The sequence below is a fragment of the Poecilia mexicana genome, unplaced genomic scaffold, assembly GCF_051168715.1.
Source record: "Poecilia mexicana isolate PSO_F unplaced genomic scaffold, ASM5116871v1 scaffold_19, whole genome shotgun sequence".
NCBI classification, from domain to species: Eukaryota; Metazoa; Chordata; class Actinopteri; order Cyprinodontiformes; family Poeciliidae; genus Poecilia; species Poecilia mexicana.
Genome location: NW_028263388.1, coordinates 18,165,290 through 18,188,802, shown reverse-complemented (window position 1 = coordinate 18,188,802; position 23,513 = coordinate 18,165,290). Strand labels below are relative to the sequence as shown.

General features: G+C 36.7%; 2 protein-coding genes across 4 annotated transcripts; one reads left to right on the top strand and one right to left on the bottom strand.

Annotated features, from left to right (window-relative positions):
• Positions 1-3,117: 3,117 nt before the first annotated feature.
• arl3b (ARF like GTPase 3b) lies at positions 3,118-8,321 on the bottom strand. Its single transcript, XM_015003069.2, has 6 exons — positions 8,224-8,321; positions 6,413-6,556; positions 6,216-6,332; positions 6,061-6,111; positions 5,149-5,334; positions 3,118-4,030 (listed from the first exon to the last, which is right to left on the bottom strand). The coding sequence occupies exons 1-6, from the start codon at positions 8,302-8,304 to the stop codon at positions 3,983-3,985; spliced, it is 627 nt and encodes a 208-aa protein (XP_014858555.1). The 5' UTR covers positions 8,305-8,321; the 3' UTR covers positions 3,118-3,982.
• A 1,178-nt stretch (positions 8,322-9,499) lies between these two features.
• sfxn2 (sideroflexin 2) lies at positions 9,500-21,199 on the top strand. Of its 3 annotated transcripts, none has more exons than XM_088001008.1 (12): positions 9,500-9,568; positions 12,792-13,018; positions 14,075-14,245; positions 14,335-14,433; positions 15,508-15,583; positions 15,766-15,851; positions 16,668-16,728; positions 18,323-18,389; positions 18,479-18,528; positions 18,612-18,661; positions 18,751-18,798; positions 20,964-21,199. In XM_088001008.1, the coding sequence occupies exons 2-12, from the start codon at positions 12,864-12,866 to the stop codon at positions 21,061-21,063; spliced, it is 963 nt and encodes a 320-aa protein (XP_087857134.1). In that variant the 5' UTR covers positions 9,500-9,568; positions 12,792-12,863; the 3' UTR covers positions 21,064-21,199. The 3 variants fall into 3 exon arrangements, with proteins under 3 accessions (XP_087857134.1, XP_087857133.1, XP_014858553.2); XM_088001007.1 differs by having other exon boundaries at positions 9,509-9,678; XM_015003067.2 differs by lacking the exon at positions 9,500-9,568 and adding an exon at positions 9,783-9,899.
• Positions 21,200-23,513: the final 2,314 nt, after the last annotated feature.

Genomic DNA, 23,513 nt, shown 5'->3' with positions numbered 1-23,513 from the left:
TGGTGTATGCTTAATATTTAGACTCCTTCACTCTGTATAGTTAGTGAATATTGGGTTTCGGGGATGCTTTCACTGTTGTTCTATTGAATAAAATATTAGTAAATCTTTCCATCTATATTTTATTCCAAATTCACTGATACACTGATGAATACTGATTAGCGTTGCTAGCTAATCACATAAACTGGTGTTAGGATCCATTAAGCTCAAATTACTGCACATTTTCAGTCAAAGTAACTTAAAAATGACTGAGTAATATTAGAAAACGGACTTGTAGCATAACCTTGTTGCTTTTCTAGGTGAAATACGTTGGGGGGTTTTTAAGTAGCCCTCGTAATGAGGTCATGCTAACTCTTTCACCACGTAGCATGTTAAGCTAACTGTAAGCTACACTGTTTAATCTACACTTCTGGTTATATAAAATCTATAAAACCTTTTTAAATGTGAATCTGTTAGTGTTTTATGTTTTGTCCAAGGGTGATAATAATGATAATGTGAGACGGATAAAAGCCACAGACAACAAGGAGCAACAACAACTCGTACTTTCTGCCTGTGTGAGTTGAAGAGGAAGGCTGAACAATGACAATCTTTGTGAGGCGAGAAGAGGAGGCTGCTTAAAAGCCTCGAAGGGCCTCGGTATTATTCGACACAAAGCCAAGTAAAACACTTTGTGCACTGTTCCTGCAGCAAGAACACTCTGTTAGACATTTAACACCTCCAAAAGTCCTCAACTGGGCCGCTTTTTATTATCTGAAAATAACTGTGTTCTGCAAAAAGCCCACATAAGTCAAACCTGCTCATGATGGCTTTGAAATCAGACATTTCAGACAGGAAAAATGATGCTCTTGTTTATTTCTAAATAGATTTAAGTGGATTTAAGAATAGTTGAATTTGTTGTCAATGTTTTGCTGATCAAATATAGTATTTCACCTCACTTCTGTTTACTTTTTTTTGCTGTTCCTAAGGTCACTGTCATGGTGTGTGACCCAGCATCTGGTCACATTTGACTCAATAAAACTTGTGGCATTAATAGTAATAACAGGTAAAGGAGATAAAATCCAGACGTCCCTGTTTTCTGCGACATTTACTAGCTCATTCTGAAGAATCCCATGGTATTCCCAAACTGGATGGGAACAAAAGTGCCTGGAAAATCTCCAAAAGAATGTAATTTACAGATATTTAAATATGTTTATTTACAGATTCATATTTCTACTCAGACTCACTAAGTCTGGAAAAGAAACAATATATATATTGAAATAATATTAGAGGTCATACCACTTTATCAATAAGTGAAACATATTATATAGATTAATAACACAGAGATGGGTGTTTGAAAGAACTAATTTATGTTAATTATGATGATTTTCCACCTTCAGCATTAATGTTGACAATATTACACCAGACCATTTAAAAACAGAAAGTATGTTACCTGCTTAAGGTACATACTTTATAAACATAAAATCAGTTGTTTGATTTTAATCAGACAAGCAGGGCTCACATCAGGATGTATCTAATTTATTGAATATTAATGTATTTTCCAGGTCTTGGTAGAAAAAAAAGGATTAGGGAAAAATGCTATATTTCCAGATTTTATTCTTTTCTTATATTCTTCTTTTTTCTTCCTTGTGTTATCTTTACCTCCTTTAATCCCATTAACACTTTTTTTGTTATTTCGCTCTGTTTTTTTGTTTCTTTTCTTCTTTTCTTCATTTTTTCCTTCCTTCTTTCTTTCTTTCTTTCCATTATTGATCCTTGTCTTCTCCTTTCCCCATACTTCCTTTGTTGAATCCTTGTTTTCTTTCGTTCAAGTATTTTTAGGTTCCATAATTAAAACCCGATCAATGTAAAAATATCTGGCATAAATTCATGTTAAACTTCCGTCATGTATATTTTAAAATGTATAATAATAATAATAATAATAATAATAATAATAATAATAATAATAATAATAATAATAATAACAACAACCAAGGACCAAAAATAAAGAAAGAAGAAAAAAAGAAAAAGAAGAAAAAACTCTAAGTTTAGTCTGGAAAACTCGAACTTTTACAGAAATAAATCTCTGAATCATAAAAATAAACGCCTCCTGAATCCTGCTACAAATGTTGGCTCTTTAGTGGACCTTACATACATTCCTCCACAGGGTGGAGGTTCAGGACTGTCGTCCAGCAGATGTTTCACCACTGCAGATCCCTGCAGCTTGCGGGTGGTCTCGGGAGAAGCAGCGGTTTTTCCAGGTGGACGAGGCCCGTGTTTGTTTCCTGGAGTTGTACAGCTTGTCCTGTGCAGCCTCTGGGCCGTGAGGCTCTCACACTGGCAGCTTAATACAGCACCACCTGTCTGCCTGTCCGAACAAATCAAATCTGATCTCAGATCGCAGCTTTTATTCCGCAGCTCAGACTCACAAACAGAGCGTTGAAACTCAGAGTTATTATTTCCAGGCACAACCAGCGGACGTAAAGCAGAAAATCACTGGTGGACAGCTGTGCATTTTCAAGCGCAAGGATTAAATGTGCTTCTTCTGTATCTAAATAAACTTGAATGTCCAGAAGACGTGTCAAAGTCAAGGCCCGTGGGCCAAATCTGGCCCGCCATAGATATTGGCAAGGTCCTCTAGAGTCCCTCCCATTTTAAAGGTAAACTCAACAGATCCCCACATAATGCATAAATGTGCTTTTTTTTTTCTTTTTCTTTTACGAAAATGGTCAAAATGGTTGGGTTTATGTGACGCTAACTCCCACCTGCAGGTGGCGGTATTTCTCACTTCTACTATACAGTTAATGATTTTTCATGAGTTTGAAATTGGCTCATCTTTTTCCCCTTGTTGAGATAAATGTGATTTTATTTATGCATAAATTATCCCTCCATCCATCAGGCAGGCTGATTACTTCCATACAACGGTGCATTGATGCAGTAATTCATGCAAAAGGAGCCCAGACCACGTAATCAGTGGATATTCAGTGGTGTGAAAAATGTTTTAAATGAAAGTACTCTTTATTACGGGAGGAAAAAAATCAATTTGAGGTTTTCCTGAGCTCAAACAAATGAAATTAACTTTATGATATTGTGATTTATTGAGATGCCTTTTGTATGTGAATGTGTTGAATTCTTAGGCAGCCATTTTGTTCAGCCAACTTTTCAAACCTCTTTAATTTTTCTTTTTTATGCCACGTACATTTTCTTTCAAACCGGACAGATTACATTCAAGAATAATAAAAAGAAAATGCTAAAACAGTGAATTCCCTCACTAACCCAAGGAGTACATAGAAATGTTTCAAACCATACAGTACATTTATCTCTGCCATGTTAGAAATGCAAACATTATAGACTACACGGTACAGCAGGATGCAGAATACTCTACGACATGACAAAAAAGGGCCGGTTTATATACAACTGATCCAAAAATGTAGTGTTCCTCACACATTAATTTATTTGTCTTTTTGTACATATTAACACAGTATCATTTTTAAAGGGGAGAGTCCAGGCAATTCTCTCGTTCTACTTCACCATAAATAAAACAGTTACAAAAATATACCTCACTTCAAACAGAGCAGTAGCAGGAAATGGGCTGGGAGCCGCCGTGGAATGATTAAAACAAAAAAGTAATAAAAATAAAAACAGGAATTCATCAGAATGAGATGGAGACGTGCCGGAAGATCCTGCAAGAAGCAGCAGATGAATGGAAACGCTTCCAATAGGCGACAGTAAGAATCACATGGGTGGTGCTGGTTGGTCCCTTTCGAAGGCTAACGCCTCTCTTCTTCATGAAAGCCAGACGACGCGCGGAGATTCGTACGCATCTGCGATGTAGCGATGCTTTGGGGGGGAGGAGTTAGAAAAAGTCCACGTCGGATTAGTAGTGCGTGTACATTCACAGGTAAATCCCACCGTACTGAGGCTCAGGACGTGTCGCGTGTGTCAGTGTGTGTTTCGCACGCTGCTGCTGCTGCTGCACATCCTGAGTCGTGAAGGAGTGAAAGCGATGCTATTTCTTCTTGGAGTTGACGCTTTTGCAAACCCAATTCATGCCCTCCTGAGGAGCAGAAGAAGAAGAAACAGTTTGATGAGCGCGGAAAAGCCTCCGAAATACAAGTGAATCTAAAAGAATATAATATTAACAGTCATAGTGTTTCATTACACACACAGTGATTTATTTTTGTTGAAACACACATCTGTTTGGGGGCGAAATAATCTGGGTGTTCATATGTAGGCAAACATATTACTGGAAAGTTTAGTGGAAGAAAAAAGTGCAGTGCAGGCTTCAGGCACTTAAAATTCAAGGGCTTTTCAAACTTTCCAAGCACCACACGTTGGAGATAAAAACAATACAAATGACCTAAAAAAAATAAAAGACAGTTACATAATATAATTTATTATTGTTATAAATAATGTCTTGTGCTAGAGTAACAACATTTTATGTTTTAAAATGTCTCTCACACACCCTTTACACCTGACTGGTTTGAGAACAAAACTCTACCTTAAGAAAAAAATCTCCCAATTTCATTTACGTTATTAAATGTATAAAATATAAACCAACATTTATTTCAGTTACACAGATCAATAATTCGCCTTTTGAGAAATTAGGAATAATAAATTTTCCTTACAACTATCCAAACAAATTGTGTTCAAATTAAATGCTTAAACTCAACACGATGTACAACAACGACAACCTGACCATCCTCAGCATGAGATTGTCTTGGGAAACCAGAGTGTCTTCAGTCAGAGGCTTCTTCAAATTTGCTGTAATACAGACTGCTACAAGAGACCCTTCACGATTTACAATAACTCTTTGAAGAATTTGAATTCATATGAGTTACAACATTTAATTTCCCTTTAGGTTCAGTAAAGCATTTTTGAATTTGAACGCCACAGGCTGATTGCCTCCAGCCTCACTGATCCAGTAATTCATGCAAAAGGAGCCCTGACCAAGTGCTGAGTGAATCTACTGTACAATCACTTTCACTAGACCAACATCGCTGTACTTTAAAAAAAAATAGTGGTACTGTTTAATATTCTTATTTTCTAAAAAAAATTAATTTGGGATTTGCATGCTGTGACCCATTTTGTGAATTGCTGACATGAATTAACTTTCTAATTCATTGAATACTGTTTAATGTTTGTGACGAGCCAGACGCTGGGCTTCCTGCTCACCTGAATCCCCTCTCCAGTGAGAGCGGAGCAGGACTGGATCTGCCACATCCGATCGCGGATGGTGTGCAGGTTGAGTCCCTCTGCGATCTCCGAGGCTGGAGCCGCCGTCAGCAGGTCCTGCTTGTTTGCAAAGATCAGCACAGGAACGCCGCTCAGCTTCTCCTCGTCCAACAGCTCCGCCAGCTCCTGCAACAAACACACACATCTGTCCATCAGACACACGGATGAAGCCAGGAAAACAGAGGGAATTCAGCTGTCTGCTGGTTAAAGCCAACAAAAAAACAGAGCCTGTAGTGAATCTGTTTTTACACATTAACACAAAATTTAACTTCTGTTATAACATAATTTAAAAAAAATCATGATCCGTTCAAATGAATGTGTCTTTCAATGAAAGGGATCAAAAATGAATCAAAGTAGAATTTTTCTTATTGAAATGTTCTTAATGTATTGGATTAAATCACTTATTTGGGAATAATTTTACACTTATTTTGGTGTTTCTCGATAAATAAACAAGCACAGCCAAAATTGAAACAGCATCTTATCAAAATGGGTAGTTTTTTGTTTTTCTTTTGTGACAGAAACAACATTTCAGAGTGCTCAGGAACAGAAAGGGCACCAATAATTCATGATAATGCCAGGTATCAAACTAAACCTAAATATGTTTTACCTCAGCATACTTAAACACAAATTGCAAAATAAATAAGAGCAGGTTATCATTTCCTGTATAAAACAATAAAATTACAAATTATTGATTAGCTATTGCAGGATCCAATTAGTGGCTAATTTTTTTGGTATTACCAGAAAGGTTTAAAAAAAGAGAAAATATACTTTTTAGTTCTTAAAATTTGAATTTCATTTAATTTTACAACAATATGTTAAAAGTATAGAAATGAATCTCCTTATTGCACATACCTGCCCTGTTTCCTCAAACCTCTTTCTGTCAGCACTGTCAATAACGTAAATCTGAAACGAGGAAAACCGTTCAGTCATCAACGCAAACATCTTTATTTAATTCAACGACTACAATATAAGCTCCCAGCCCGGGGGTGGGGAGGAGCTCCCCTTACCAGCACATCTGTGTTTTCAAAGTAGTTCCTCCAGTACGGCCTGATCTTCCGCTGGCCTCCGATGTCCCAAACGTTCAGCTTAAACCCCTGAGACTGTACACTCTTAATGTTGAATCCCTGCAGAGAGCACAAAGCACAGAGCTGCTGCCAATCCGCGCTGGAAGCAGGGAGCGGAGGAGTCTTCGGCGCTTTGCTACCTGTGTGGGGGTGATGTGGCTGATGTCCTCTGAAGCCAGCTGTTTGAGAAGCGTGGTCTTCCCCCCGTTGTCGAGACCCAGCAGCAGTATCCGAACCTCCTGGTCTGGAGTGCTTTTTAGCTTACGAAGGATGGACAGCAATCCCTGCAGCAAACAGTGGCAAGGTTCATTGTTCCAAGGGAAAAGAGAGATTATAATAGCAGGGAAAATTACAGAATATGCAACAAATTTACTAACAAATCCATAATTGTTGGTTTAAAGTAACAACGTGACAGAAATGAAGCATTGCCACGAGTAGACAAACAAATGAACAAAAAGAAAATGGATGTGTTTGATGAAAACTTGACAGATATCACTTTAAATTAAATTACTATATGCTTGTAATATATTTGAAAAGTTTTTGAAAGTAAAGAGACTTAGCCAATAAAAACTCTGTGGATGAAATGGAAATATCACATCTTATTTTATTTTTCCCAGTAGATAGACAGACTATTCATTATCTGGAGTTCATGTTTGCTGTGAAACACTTCAAAATTATTTTGTTTATTTACTGCAAGTCATATTGTCATACTACCGTATATTATGTTTCCATAATATTACCCACACTTTATAGATACCTGAAAATGGTCACCTAACAAAATTATAATTATTACGATTTCTGTTAAACTTAAATTCATCTTGAAAATATAAGAGAGACAAATATACCAGAAAACAAACCTGCATGAGATGAAGCTTATTGTTATTTGATAGTTTTGTGAACAAATACTCTTAATTTTTGGATGCTCTGCATCTGGCAGGATTTTTACTCGTACCTTTTTTCTTTTGGACAGTCGTTATGACACGTAACCGTGGCACCAATACATTGTTTTTACAATTGGGAGCAGCTGATTATCATTTCAAAAGCTCAAATACCTGAACTATAAATCCTAGTAACAAATGGAGGCTGAAAGGATGCATCTCTGCCATCGATCATCATGGGTTTCTAACCATACAGATAGAAAGAAGTTTAAAGAGGAGCGGCAAAAGCAAATGAAGTAGATTAGCAGTTCTTGCCAACAACTAATGGCGTCATCCAAGGCATGCTACCGTGGAATATCATCTCTGCTGCCCAGATATTGAGCTGCTTGTATGTCAGTAATGAGCCTCAAGTCAGAGGCCTCCTCAGATTCGTTGCAAGCCTGACTGCTACCAGATCCTTCCAGCCCACAGCATCACCATCCAGATTGTTTTAAGAGTCTTGGATAATATGAGTTACATCATTTAATTTTCCTCTAGGATAAAAAAAAGAAGTATTTTTGAATCATTTTAAATGTTCTGCACTGGACTCAGTTTTTTTTTTTTTTTTTTTTTTTTTTTTTAACTAATCCGTCTATGGCCTGGGGACAGGATGAGTTGTTACTCTTCTTCCCTTCATCCACCTAGACTCCTCACCAACAGGCCATACAAGTGCAGCTAAACTTTATTTTTATTTCATAGCTGAATAAACCCTCCCCCAATCGCATCAGATCATGACAATAACAGGTAACCTTGTGAGTTTCCTGAGCCCGTGGAGCGGGATGTTTCCACGCAGCGCTGCATAGATAACGGTACACAAACAGGAGCTGCGCCGAGCTAACGAGCTGAGCTAATCTCCCCTGGTAACTGAAGGAGCAACAAGACAGCTCCGGCTGCGTTTTCTCTTCAAGATCCAGACCGCAAGAACCGATAAATCAGCTCCTAGCAAAAGTAAAATCTACGTACTATAAATATACACAAAAGTAAGGGTGATATTTAACAGTTATTGGCTATTTTTTGGGATAAATTAAACTCACCATCTTGCTGGATTCTCTCCTGGAGACGCCGCTAAACGTGACGTCAGACGCACAGTGCGTACTCTTGGGATCGTGCTGCATTCATGGTACTCGGGAAAAATGCTTAGATATCGTAGAGTCACACTGAATTGAATTGTATCAGATTTTATCACGTTGTAATCACACTTCGGAGTATTTTTTGGGGATTTTACGTGATTGGAAATCTGTAAAACGTCTTTGTCTGAGTTACACTGCAACTCTAGCTAAGTCTTTTAGTATATGTGTCCAAAGGCAATATTTATTTACTCATTCTTTGCAAAATTGTGGAAGACCATTTTCAGCACTCTGATGAAAAACACTGGTATCACTTGATTTAGGAGATAATCTCTCATAATAATGACATAGCTATCTCAAAATGATATCTCATAATGAGAGTATGAGATACTGCATCATAACATCTCATGTTTATGTGATATTACTTCATAAAAATGAAATAAAATCTCTAAATTATGAGATAATCAATGAGTTAGTTATGATAGCTAGTTATAATTATGAGATTGTAGATAGTATTTCACTCTTGAAATAGCTAGTCATAATTCTAATGATCCTAAAGTTGCACAATTGTATGCTTACTTTATACACAAAAGGGTGATATTTTGTTGCCTATTTATTAATACTATAAAACATAATCTTTTGTTTTACAGTATAAAATTTGTCTTTTTTTGTTTTTACTTTTACCTTCGTGTGAATATTCCTGTCTCTTTGCTGAGGAACAAATTGGTTTATATTATATTCTGTAGAGCTGTTTGATGTATGATAAATTGCCCCAAAAGTTATTGCGATAAAGGACAATATTGTCGTTTTGAGATAATTGTCAAGTAATATAATGGTATAGTAAGATGATAAATACATTTTACATTCTAATGAACATTTAACACTGGAACTGGAATAGTATCTTAAATCAATAAACAAAGCAAACTGAAACAACAAATAAAACAAATTATGACGTCTCTGGAAATAAAATTGTCCTTCAAAAAGGGGTAGTTGAGGCCAAAGCACCAACTTTTAGTACAAAGAGGGAGGGGAAAAAAAGAGAAAAACGATAAATTATACAAATGGAGATTAATGATCTCATTTTTATTTATCATGCGATTTATTGCGACAAGCCTACTATTCTGTATGTTTCTGATTTTATGTTCCAGTATTTCCTATTAGGGATGCGTGTCAAGTTTTGCCACGTAGGACGGTGACGAAAGCGTACCACCGCTGTTGTCATAGAACTATTTTAAACCATTTCACCTGAACGCAACACCAGTTTCATGTATGAAGAGCATGTTTGTTTAGCTGCGTGCTAAATGTTCTACAGGTAAAAACAAATAAACACCACAATATTTTGGTTATTGTGAGCTACACTCGCTCCTGGATGTTTATAATTTCCCTCTCCCACGCTGGCAGCAGGAAAAACACGTCACGGAGGTAATTCTTAACTGGCTGTAAAGCTGAGGCTGCAGTTTGTTCCTCATGTATTGGGTTTGGTTATCGCGGGTTTACAGGAGGTGGGTTAGCAGGGGGGATCAATCCCAGCTTTTGATTGGATGACGCCGTGCTACGTGCGCGTTTCGTTACCACCGTATCGCGTGAGCATATGTGATTACCTGACAGGTTGCTCGGTGTGGCGCTCGGAGATCTCATTGCAGGTATGTTGGATGTTCCGGGGTGTCAGATCTCATAGGTAACTGCAGGTCTGAGTTGCATCACTTTCTGCTTAGTGTGGCGTGTTTCTTTGAACTATCCCTCCTCTCTCTGATTTTTACACTCCACAGGAAAAATGATTGCGGTCCAAACACGTGATTGTCTTTTATTTAACCCAAGCTGGATTCAAGTCATTGAAATCGGTATTGGAAATTTGTCCAGATATGTTGTGATGCTGGATGTGCTCTGACCTGCAGATCTGGTTTGTCAAGCCTGAGTAAATCCTAAGCTACAGTAACCAGTGGTGTAAAATGCATGCAAGTAAATTTGCAGTATATTTGTGCAAACTAGATCTACCTGTATAGACTACAACAAACTTTCACTGCTCGTCCATCTTTGGAAATCTCTACCAAAGTCTCAAGTGTTTTGCGTTGTATTGTGGCTATTTTAGATAGAAAAAAAAGCTATAAACCAAAGAAATCTCAGAAATGTTCTTAAAAAGACAGGGAAGTTTTTAAGTTTGAAAAGTGGAACATTTGCAAGAAAAAAAAATCAGAAATTTTTAGATTAATCTAAAAACTATTTCTAAAAAAAACAAACAAAAAAACAAGAAATTTCTGATTTTGAAAATTTGCTAGAAATAACCTGGAAATCTTTTGATTTATTCCAGATTTTTTAAAATATATTTCTGAAATGTGTCTTGCAAATTTGCCACTTTTCAAATGCAAAAATTTTCTTGATTTTTCCAAAACAGTTTCTGAAATTAATCTCAAAATTTGTGAGCTTTATTGTGGAAATATACTCCTCTTTTTTTCTATTTACAGTGGAGGTTGTATTTCCATCCAGCTTCCTTATACGTACTGGAAAAACACCCCCTCAACATAATGCTGCCACTACCATGTTTAAGTGTGGGGATGGTGTGTTTGTGGTGATGTGCATTGTTGGGTTTGGTGTGTAAGAATCATAGCAACAAACCAGCAAAATGCCAAAACCTTTGCAGTTTGTTTCAAACAAACCAAGTGATTGAGTAAATTAGTTGATGACAGATGATGGTAGTTAAAATGACTAGTTAATTCATAATGTTAAACTTATTCGCAAGAACACTAAACTTGCTGCCTCTGTGAGTAGTTATTTAGTTTTATTTACTTGAGTAACTCCTTGGGAAAAACTGAGTAACTTTACTTGACTGTAATTTTTACTTCTACTTGATTATTATAAACTACAGCTACTATCATTTGAATAAAATTACCATATATTCCATCCTTTGCTAGTTATTTAATGCTAGGAAGAAAACCCACCTCTTTCATTTCTGTGCAGAAGTTGCAGAAGCTCACTATTGTTTTTTACGTATTTAAGGAATGTTTATTGTTGCAATAGACAGAGCAAAGTCAGGGAGGAGACATTAGACCAGAGGCCAGCAGCAGGGACCATGATGCAGGGTCTGCAGGTAAGGAGAGATTATAACTTAGTGAGAAAAAGACATTTGTTGCAGGGAGAAACCATGGAAGGATTTCACAGATATTTCAGAATCACTTCAGATTATTTTTTGTCATTATAGCTAGGATGAGCAGTATGCTGTCTCCATTTGCAGACAGTTTATTTTTCACTCAACAATGTCTGATTTTGAGTTTGAAGAATGAGACTTCAGAGATTGGAGACTTTAGTTCCTTAGTTTCTGTAACATATTTGCTAAAGTTTATGCTAATAAGATCATAATTACTCAGCATTTTCTCTCTTGCTCACATGTCACTGGTTTGTAAATATTGTTTAGTTTGTATTGATGATTATTTCATTTGGAAGGCTACATAAACTATATAAAATGTATATTTAATGTTTGTATGAAATAAAAAGCCCCAAAATAAGCCATAATCTCCCCAGTTTAAGTCTTTACAAAAACAAATAATTACGCCAAATCAAATTAAAGAGGGAAAATCTTAAACCATTTGGCATCAATAATCGACAGGTTTTCCTTTTCTAGAAAAATAAGACCTTCACGTTACTGTTGAAGTATTTTTCTATTTTTTTTTATTTGGCAAATTGGTTGTTTCTTGGTTGCAGATGCACATTTCTCTGTTTTTATCTGGTTTATTTGTTTCTGGATGATTTTTTTTTTCTCAGTAAAAAATACTATTTGTTTTGTCTCATGCTGCTTTTGTAAAGTTTAAAATAGCTGATTAGCTTTTATAAGTGCATCCTGCTGCATTCCGATGCTTATTTTGCTTCAGAATTTAAAGCAATCTCTGAGGTATATTTGGGTAACCACTGTTAAAACAGACCTTATTTCAGGTTTCACATATGGTGAATAATCAGTGTTTATGCTAAAGAGACTTACAATTTTTGCTGCACCCTCCAGATCCTTTCATCTGCACGTTAAATCAGTTTTGTGACACTGTGAACAGTGCAGTTGAATCTTTGGTCGTACTCTGTGTCCCCCACCAGCATATGCAGCCCTTTAACCTACTTTCTAAACAAACAGCTTCAGAAATAATCCAGTTCCAGTCAGACACTATAGATATATATGTTTTTCTTTCTTTCCTGTTTACTTTTAACCTGAAACTTTGAGGTTTCATTTCACATACAGAGGAGAGTTTGGATGTTCTGCTGCTTATTCAGCAGGTCTTGATTCGTCTTGGTGATTAAGATGAAGTTCAGCAGCTGCAGAGACACAAACCGACTAAGCGTGGAAAGATTTAGCAGGTGGTGGTCAACGATTTCCAGTGAAAGTCTGATGGGCCCTCAAATTGTTTCAAGGGGAAATGGGAGTTTGTTTTTGTTCAGGGCTGTGAGAGTACGCTGGATGTTTCCAGCAAATCTGAGAAGTGCAGAAGTTTGACGGTTATGCAGACGATAAAAAATATGTAATATCTTTAATTAGAGAATATTGTGTTGGTCCTCAGGTTTCGTCTGGAGCCCCTGTTGACCTCCTTCAGGGCGAACAAGGTGCAAAAAGCCCGACTTTGACTAATAAAATGGCTCTGAGCTCCTTTGACATCGATGCTCCCCGGTGGGATCAGTCCACCTTTATGGGGCGGCTGAAGCACTTCTTCAACATCACCGACTGCAGAACCGCGGTCCTCCCAGACTCACGGCTGGATGAAGCCAAAGCGCTAGTAGAAAGCTGCAGGTGAGAAAAAAATGAACGTAACTCCACCTGTAGCATCTGGGAGGAGCATTTCCTCTTTTCTCCCACCATATTACTGTAAAAATTATTATTTCATACGAGCAGAAAAATTTGCATGCTCGCCCCTCAGGTTGTATATTCTTCATGTTTCCCATTAACTACTTGAATTTCAAGATGACAACCATTTTTCAAGATGGCCACCATTTTTGAGGTTTTTTTAACCAATCATTGCCATAAAATGTTACCCATTTCCATTTCCTGGGATGAACTTTGTCACATCAGAAGTTTTTTACTTTGGTCATCCTATTTGTGCAATTTAAAATAATAATATGTTGCAAAATTAGAAACTGAAGACATTGTCGTCAGCTGGAAGGAGATGAAGATGTGCAACAGACTGAGAGTCTCAATGGTTAGTGTTAGTTTCTGCTAACTTTTGTGTTTTGCAGTTTAGCGTTAGCTCTGCTAATCAATCAGCAGAGCTAACGCTATCCAATCAGCTTAACCCCATTAGCTCTGCTAAGCAATTAGCAAATTAATTAGGTAAACAATTCACTAATTGTTTAGCGAATTAGAGGTCAGTGAGCCTAATGTTTTGGTCAGCTGTGCACTTCACTTGTAATAACTGCTAAAGATTTTAATGCAATAATTTATTTATCCATTGCAACCACAGTGACCATTTTGAAAATAAAATATATATGACTTCCATTGTGAAAAATATTTAAACTAATCATCAGTTTTATTAAAAAAATATTTTATGTTGGTGGTCATCTTGGAAAATCAAAACAATACAAAAATGATCATGTGGGTCCAACAATGGTTTCACACCAACGACATTATCAAATTTAGTGCAAAAATATATGTTCCTTGAAGACCATGGCGGCCATCTTGAATTGTTCGATGTCTTATGTTTTTTTTTTTTTTTTTTTTTTTCAAAAAGACAAGCCTCTGGGAAGATCTGTGCCAATTTAGGTTCTTGTCTCCGCATGTGAACGATTTGCTGAAGTATTCAATCATCTGCTGCACCACACCTGAGTGGTATTGTTCTGTGGTTCTGTGCAGGGCCGGATCCACTCCCCCAGGTACCTCAGTGGAGCAGCTGTACTATGCAAAGAAGCTGTACGATTCGGCCTTCCACCCAGACACGGGGGACCGCATGAACCTCATCGGCCGCATGTCCTTCCAGGTCCCCGGAGGCATGACCATCACGGGCTTCATGCTGCAGTTCTACAGGTAGCCGGGCCGGACCGGATCGGACGCACTGCCATATGTCTTTCCATCCTGCTGTGAAGCAGAAGCTGAACCTGCTGCTCTGGTTTCAGGACTGTTCCTGCTGTGGTGTTCTGGCAGTGGGTCAACCAGTCCTTCAACGCTCTGGTCAACTACACCAACCGCAATGCCGCCTCTCCCATCTCCCCAAAGTAAGATCCATCCATCCATCCATCCATCCATCCATCCATCCATCCATCCATCCATCCATCCATCCATCCATCCATCCATCCATCCATCCATCCATCCATCCATCCATCCATCCATCCATCCATCCATCCATCCATCCATCCATCCATCCATCCATCCATCCGTTTCCCTGACTTCTGTCAAACTTGATTTCATAATGTCATCATATTTTTAATATTATAGATGTTTTGCCTTCAGTCATTGAAAAAATTTTTTCCTGTATATTTACAACTTTTTAACATCATAAAACATCAAACTTAATCCTTGTAAATATGCTTTTTGGAAGAAATTAGCTCTTCTCTGGCCACATCATTTTATACTTTGCTCTACAATTGACCTAATAAATACTTGAGATTAAATTTCTGTTCACCAAGTATTCTCGAATAATTCCTGAAATTATTCAAGGATAAGAATAATTTTTATGTTTTCTTGTACATGAAAATTACAAGAAGAGAGGACCTTGTTGGGATTTCAATGCAAACATGCAGACGTTAAAGCTCATCTTACAAATGTTATCAGCTTCCGGGTTTCAACCAGTTCAGTTCGGTTTAGATCAGCTCTTCTTTATCAGTCGTGTGTGAACACAGGGTCAGCTGGGCACTGCTGGCTGTTTATAGGGAAAACTGTTTGGCTCTGCAGTCAGATGGCTCATGTATACAATACTATAGAGATGCTTGAAACAAAATAAAATGATGTAAAGCTACATAGTTGGTGCTAAAAACCTACCTGCTGGGAGACAAACACAACACTGCGTCATTGCGATTTTAAGGACTTAAATTAAACTGATTATTTAATTTGAAAGTAATTAGACAAATGAGAGACAGGCAAAGATACCTTTGTCTTCGAAGAGGTTTCAGATAACTTTAATGCTTTATTCATAAGACAGGAGGCTTTAGTATCAGCAGTGAGCATGTATCTATGGGATAAAAATGAGATTTTAACTTCAATAAACATCCAATCAGACATGCTAATGGCTCTTCTCTAACTCTGATTCTTGTTGTTGAGGCAGTTTTAACAGCTTTTGTCCTGTTCCTCAGGCAGATCGGAGTGGCTTACGTTACAGCAACCAGCACAGCTTTAGCAACAGCAGTGGGACTCAACCTTTACACGAAGGTACAAACACACACAGAGCAGTTCACTCGGCACTAACTGGTCCCTCTGCACATCACACCTCAAGCTAGCGGTCCGATTGGTTAAGTTTTCAGGCTGGTGTGCTAAAACTGCAACAAATCCGTGTTATTTTATCATGTGATGACCTGGGAGGTCATTGGTGTTTATGATGATTTGTTCTGCAGAAAGCTCCTCCTCTCGTGGCTCGCTGGGTCCCGTTTGCTGCCGTGGCAGCAGCCAACTGTGTCAACATTCCCATGATGCGGCAACAGTGAGTCCTCTGCCGTGTAGCTTGCTTTACCCATGAAACCTTGCTACATTGTGCAGGCTTTTTAATGTATTTGCATAAGAAGTATCCTAAAACAAAAAACCTCATTTGAAATAAAACCTAAACTGCAAAAACACAAAATATTACCAAGTATTTTTGGTTGGGTTTCTGGTGCAAATATCTTAGTTCCCTTGAAAAAAGACAAAATTAAATTACAAGTAACTTTTCAGCAAGTTATAGGGGCTTGTTTTAATATTGACCACAAAAAGTGGGAGATTATTTCACCTATGGCATAATAAGACATTTATGAGTGGAACTAGAACGTTTTTTATCAATATTAAGCAATCATTTATTTTAAACAAGCTCCTATATCTTACTGAAAAGTTACTAGCAAGTTAGTTTTGTCTTATTTCAAGTGAACTAAAATATTTACACTACAAACTAAACAAAAACTACTTGGTAAGATTTTGTGTTTTTGACAAAGGACTAGATTTATTTTATTTTTCTGAGTTGTTTTTGACGCATCAGTAGGCTACACTATGCTTCTGGACTGATTTAAAGCTCATGTGGTCTGGTTAAATATCTTGGATATCTTGTTTTACTGAAAACACTCATCAGCGCTTTTTACACATCTACCTATTAGGTGTCAGATTGAAAGCTACAATGCACATCTTGAACCATTTAACTAGTTTATTGTTTTGTCTGCATGTTGATCTTCATAGCTTTTATCTACCATCTTCAGTCTGGACCACAGAAGTCAAAAACTGGGTCACATTCTGAGAATGTCTCTAAAATTCGTCCATTTTTGTTGTTTTTCAGGGAGATTCTGAACGGCATCGCTGTCACGGATGAAAACGGCAACAAACTGGGTCACTCAAAGGTCAGCACATCATAATCTACATTTATAACTCTATAATAGACATGAACTAAGTTTAATCTTCTGACTTCACTTATTAGTTCATAATAGTAATATTGTTTTGGAATTTGAGAAAAAAGAGTCATGTTATATGGAATAAACAGATTTTGATATAAATCATTTTTAAAATGTCTTCCACAGGCTTTTTACTTTCTTTGTACTGAGATAGTTTTGTTTTTCAGCTCAGCTAAGGATGATACATGTTGGATTAAAGACGGAAAAAGTTTAGTTTTTAAATTTTGATTAAAAGAATAACTAATTTTAAGAACTTTTTCAGACACTTGAGCAGCCTTGTTTTATCTAGTAGGGCTTTTGCATGAAAAGTAAACCTGCTGGCTTGTGAAAAAGGAAAAATGTTCAGATTTACTCTTCAGGATTGTCAGGGGGTTCGAATTATACTAATTACAATCAGGGGAAACTAATTAATTCTGCTGCTTTCCCTTTTTTCTAATCAGAAATGGGCAATCCTTGCTCTTTAGCTGCCACTGATTGACTGAAAAACTAAGAAAAAATCTTCTAATGACTTTTGTCCCACACATTTATTTAAAATTAATACCTGGATGAAATGTAAATTTCACATTTTGCGTGTTTGTGTCCCAACTGTTTCTAAAATCAGCCAAAGCGCTTTAAAAAAAACACCCAGATGGTTTTTGCCAATAAGTTACTGCTTTTTTGGTGTCTAGAAAATTTGCCCATTTGAAAATCGGTGGCATTGCTCCGTTACCTAGCAACCCCGGCTGAGCCCAGCTCGTCACCTAGCAACACACCTAGCAACCCAAGCAGAGCTCCTGCACATTTCATCAGCTGGTTTTTCTGCTGTATGCAATAAGGAATTAATCAGTTAATCACATGATAAATTAAATGAGATTGATCATTTCCAACCTGATTGTTATTTTTTCCAAGGGCAAATTTATTTACAAAGACATTATGATCAGTTTCATTTATGGTTTCAGTTGTACGTGGTTCTTATTTATTGTTTTTGGTTGCCATGTTTTATTTTGGACATTTAAAATATCTTCCAGTTGCAGTGTTAAGAGTTCCTTAAAACATTTAAATGAATTGATCTTTGAAAGCTTAAACTTGCATTATTATGCCATCATCAACATATTGGTTGAAAATGGTGTGAAAACAGCTAAATTATCATCCATCGCAAGAATTACTGGGACAATTTATCACCCATCAAAATTTGTTATTGCGACAGCCTTGGCTGTACAATGGCTGCTGGAAAAGACAAGTGTTTTATTGTTAACTTGGCATACAGAAACCAGCTGTTGCATTCTTGTTGGTTGTGCAGGAGGCTCCACTTCTGCTTTTTAAACATGTGTTACTGTATAACTGTGCATCTGTTTGCAGTGATGAGTTGCCGTGGCAACCAGCAGCTTATGTGGCGTTAAAGTTACAAGATCCTTATTATCGAAGAATGATTTTGTGGGAAAAAAAAATACATTTGATGAATATGTTTTGAGTAGCCCATATCTACCCTAACCTGTTCAGGAAAGCATAACAGGTTACCTTTAATGTCTATTTTCCACCGTGAAATCTCATCTCTCACCTGCAGAAAGCAGCAGTAAAAGGCATCACTCAGGTGGTCATCTCCCGGATCACCATGGCAGCACCAGGAATGAGTACGAAAAACATTCCTACCTTCTTTATCGCCATCATGTTGAGATTTATTCCCCTTCCCTGTCTTGACTCCCTTTACTTCCTCTCCCAGTAATCCTCCCCATCATCATGCAGAGGCTGGAAAAGTACAAGTTCATGCAGGTCAGATCGTTTGTCTCCATCAGCGTGATAATGTCAGGTAAATGTGTCCGCCCGTCCTCACGTCGCTTTCCGCCCGTTAACAGAGAATCACATTTCTTCACGGACCAATTCAGGTCATGCTGGTGGGAGTCTTGTGAGTACAGAAGGTCACAGGGTCACATTAGTTTTAATGGACTACACAGGTTTTAAGTGGTGACTTGTATATCTTCTCTCTTTTAAAAGTCTGATCTTCATGGTGCCGGCGGCCTGCTCCCTGTTCCCTCAGCGATGGTAATGAAAATATCCTGTCCTTTCACCTGCTGCCACATTCAAACACCTCATCTCTCGCAACTTTTCCGCTGTCCCTTTTGACTTCATGTCTGATTGAGTCAAACAAGTTGGAAATGGGGAGAGGAAATTACAATCTGTGAGCTGTTAAAGATGCCAAGCAAGTTCAGCGCTGTAGAAAGTCTTGAGCCAAGGCCTCATGATTTTCCTTTAATATTGTCACTTATTGATAATATTTAGGGTTCTACTGCAATCTGGAAAAAATCTGAATGCAGTATTTTCTAGATCTGGACTAGTTTATTCCTTCTTTGAATAGTATATAATAAAATATTTCTTTATTAATGCCAGAGTGGGGAAATTTACTTGTTATAGCAGCACAGAAACAAAATATACAGAATATTAAAATATCTAAAAATAATGTAAACTGTTTACTAATATATAGTGTATTCCTTTCTTCCATGCATGCTTGCACCTCCATATTCTTTCTCTTACTCGTTTGCTTTCTTTCACTGTTTCATTATTTTGCTCTCTTTCCTCCTCTCGTTTGCTCTTTCACTCTGTTTTCTTTCCATCCTTGTGACCGTCGCAATAATTTCAATAAAATAACTCTTCCCCCGACACTTCTTCGATTAGTATTTGCAAACCTGTAACTTTGACTTATTTTAACGCTCTCTGCAGTATTTTGTGAAGCTCTGAAATTGATCTCTCCACCACTCAAACAGCATTGCATCTTGAAGTCTTCAGACCAGCAAAGAAACTCTCAAATTAAAAAGTCTGCTAAATGTTATTGAGCAGTCCAGATGTTTTTCTCGCTGCATTCATGTTGATTTACTTGGTTGACTAAGCAGTCGTAAAACTGCTCCTGCTGTCTGGCTAGCAGATGGTTTTTATGACCTGCAAACAAATCTATAAATCCCTGTTATCTGACTTCAGATGATGAAATAAAATGTCTGCAAGGAAATAATAACGGGGAGCTGAGCTGTGAGCAGAGAAGCGAGCGTCAAATAGTTAAAAACAGTGAGCGGAAATCTTTTGGATTGTCTTACGGGACATATGCTTACAAAAGATTCTATAATTCAGCTGTAATAAAACTTTGACAGCTGATAAAAGTTTAATTCCTTCTCTGAAGACACCCAGTGACCCTTACATTTTTTATAATAGTTTGCTTCTTTTAAATGTGTGGGAGAAACCAAATCGAGCAAATAATTTAGGAGCTACGATCAGACATTCTCTGTCGCTCTTCAAACATTAATCAAAGTGTAAATATAGGCCAGAACCAAACAAAGAAGTGTATTTATTAGGAATAATTAATTTAGGAATCGTTTTTCATGCAGCTTCACTTTATATCTAGGATATTTAAGATAAATTAGAATCTGGTTTTGAATCCAGTAAGGAAGAAAAGTCACTCATTAATATTTATCAGGTGTAAATTATTATTATTATTATTATTATTATTATTATTATTATTATTATTATTATTATTATTATTATTATTATTAATGATAATCATTAGTATTGTTATTAGTTGTAGTAGTATTAATAATAATACAATAACTTATTATAATTATTATAGCTATTATTAGATAAATATTAACAGTAATAACAATGTTAGTAATATTGTTACTAATTTGTTAAATATTGATGTAATGTTAATAATATATAATAATGTTACTAATATAATAATTTTTAATCATGTAAAATATATTATGAATAATATTAATAATTATTATTTTAATGGCATTATTATTTATTGTATCATAAATAAATAATTTAATAGCAACAATAACAAAGATAATTTAGATATTGATTATGAGAAAAATAATTGTAATCATGACACTTGTCTGTTACTATAATTATATCAACAACAATAAGAATTGAGATATAAGGACAATGATTATGTAGTAAAAGTTGTCATCAGTTATTACTGTAAAATTATATAATATTAATTTAAGTAGCAGTACTTTTGATTATAATAAGAATGATAATGAAAGTAATATATATAATGATAATTTTGATGCAACAATATGAATAATAATAATAATGGTGATTATAACACTGATATTGATTTAAGACATTTTTATGGTTGTAAATCGGTTTAAACTGTATGTTTTCATTAACTAATTGATGTTGTTTTTTCTTTTTTTAATGTATTTTTTCTCCTCCTGCAGCTCCATGGCCGTGTCGAAGCTGGAGCCCGAGCTCAGAGACTCCATCGTGTCTCAGTACGGAGACAAAGTCCAGCTAGTTTACTTCAACAAAGGCCTCTGAGGGTCAGACTAAGGGCTGCTTGCTGTTTCTACTGTCGCACACTGCATGGGCTGCTGCAGTCAGAGCTTTCACAAAGCATGCCGCCATTTTTAATCATTGATCTAAAAGAATTTATAGGTTTATTTCATTTCAGAGTCTGCTTCTTGTCCGTCGTGTTCAGCTTTCCTTTGTCACCAATCCCTTCTCTGTAGAGAGGACAGCTGTTCTGAAACCAAACGATTTCAACTCAGGAACGCAGCATTACTTTGCCTTTGTAGACCTTTTCTTTGTGGTAAAATGAGCCGCCAGTGTCCTGATCCTTGCTACAGCCTGTGCCTTTTACAGAGCAACAGGAGCAACGCTGCCGAACTCAAGTTATTTGTTTTTATCCGTTGGCTTCACTGTGGAGCCATAAAATGCCTTTATGAACGCGATGAGTCTTAAACGGTCCCTCATTCTAGTGGAAGCTGCTGCCCTCTTGTGCCAGAAAGGAGTAATGCAGGAGATTTGCTGTTTCATTTGAAATGGTTGCCAACCTGACGGTTTAGCTGTGTAAACTTGAACCTCAGCATGAACTGCAATAAAACCCACACAGTTTTAAAACTGAGCGCTTCAGAGTGGTGTTTTCGGAAGCTTAAATAGTACTACTCTTGTGTGTTTTTTCCCCTTGCACTAGGATAAATTAATAAATGGTGACTTATTATGCTACGCTTCCTTGAACAAGTCATAATACATCTGTGGGCTATAAAAATATGTTCAATTTTTCCCCCCCCCCAGAAAATCATGCTTAGATGGTGAGATTTCAGTCTGCCTATTTTGAACCGTTTCAGGGCGTCTTGTCTCTTTAAATCCAAATAAATTCCTTTGGTCATGCCCCAAAATTCAACATTTACACTCGTACAACAAAATGGCTGCAAACTATGGTGGCAAATTAGGGCCATTGTTGAAAGAAAATAAATAAATAAATGCATACATTTCCACCAAAGGTTTAGTCTTGGAAGTTTTCAAGAAAAAAACTTAGACATTTCTGAGTTTGAAAAGTCAAAAATGTGCTAGAAAAATAGTCTGAGAAATCTCAGAAATTTTCTAGAATTTTTTTTTTTTTGGTGAAAATTTGAGTTTCAAAAATTTTCAACTTTTGACACTGAAATTTCCAAGTTTTTTTTTTCGAGAAAATTGAAACATTTCTGACACTAACCGTGCCTCTCTGAAAAGCAGAAGTGGAGCCTTCTGCACAACCAACAAGAATGCAACACTTGATTTCTAAATAGTGATTCAACAACAAAACACTTGTCTTTTCCAGCTGCCACTGTACAGAACATACAGCAATAAAACCAGCTTAAACAAACATACTGGGTTGCTAGATAACAGGTTGACTTGCCAGGGTTGCTAGGTAACGGTGCAGCGCCCATTGACTGTGACTTAACATATGCTTAGCAATCTGGAGGTGTTTGAAATGGCTAATTTTTCAGACATCAAAAAACATTAAATAACTGCTAAAAAAACAACTGCTGAGTGTTTTTTTAAGTAGTTGATCTGTTTTTAGAAACGGGTCAAGCTTCTTTGCAGTTCAGTTTTATCAACGTATTACAAAAAGGTAACATTAAGTGGTATTTATTTGTTTAAGTGAGTAAGTTTCTTATAATAAAATGCAGAAATCAATCTCTGAAACAGATTTATGTGACTAATTCAGGAAAAAAAGGTGCACAGGAAATCTGATTAATTAATGGCTTTATCTGCTCTTCTAACTTTTACTGCTTTAATTTATTTTCTTCTTACTTTAACTCCTGTTGACTCCAAAAAGGGAATGTTAGTGTGTGGAAGCTGCTGCATTGTTTAAACATTTTCCCTTTTATATAATAAAAAGGGCTTTTCATGTAAAATTAACCTTATTTACTGAGACACTGCTGGAAAGATGAAGATGCTTTTGTCATGATCATGAAATACCTTTTGCAAGTTCCTGCGAAGGTTTTGTAAGATCTTTTAAAATTCACTGAGGATCTTGCTTAAGTACCCATTGAGGAAGCTTGCAAAAATAAGTTTGGACTTCAAATATTGTAAAATTTTTGCTGGAGCTCACAAAAGTACCTCAGAATTTCACAAAAGTAACTTGGTGAAAAAGTCCACTGGAGGATTGCAAAAATATCTGTGGGAGCATGCAAATACAACTCAGATTCTTGTAAAACCTTTGTGGGACCTTGCCAAAGTAATTCAGGGAGCTCTCCGTCTTAAGACTTCGCAAGGGAACTTTGGATCTCGGAAAAGTGCCTTGGGAGCTCAAAAAACTAACAGGATCTCCTAAAACTTTTGCAGGAATGCTCAAAAATAAAACTTAAAAAACTAGCTGAGAATCCAGACTCTATTTCATTCTCAAAATTCACAGTTTGGCTCCAACAAGGTAATTCCCAAAGAGGTATTAATCTAAAACTTGGCTTGCAGTCAGATGAATGATAATGTGTACAGATCTGTCA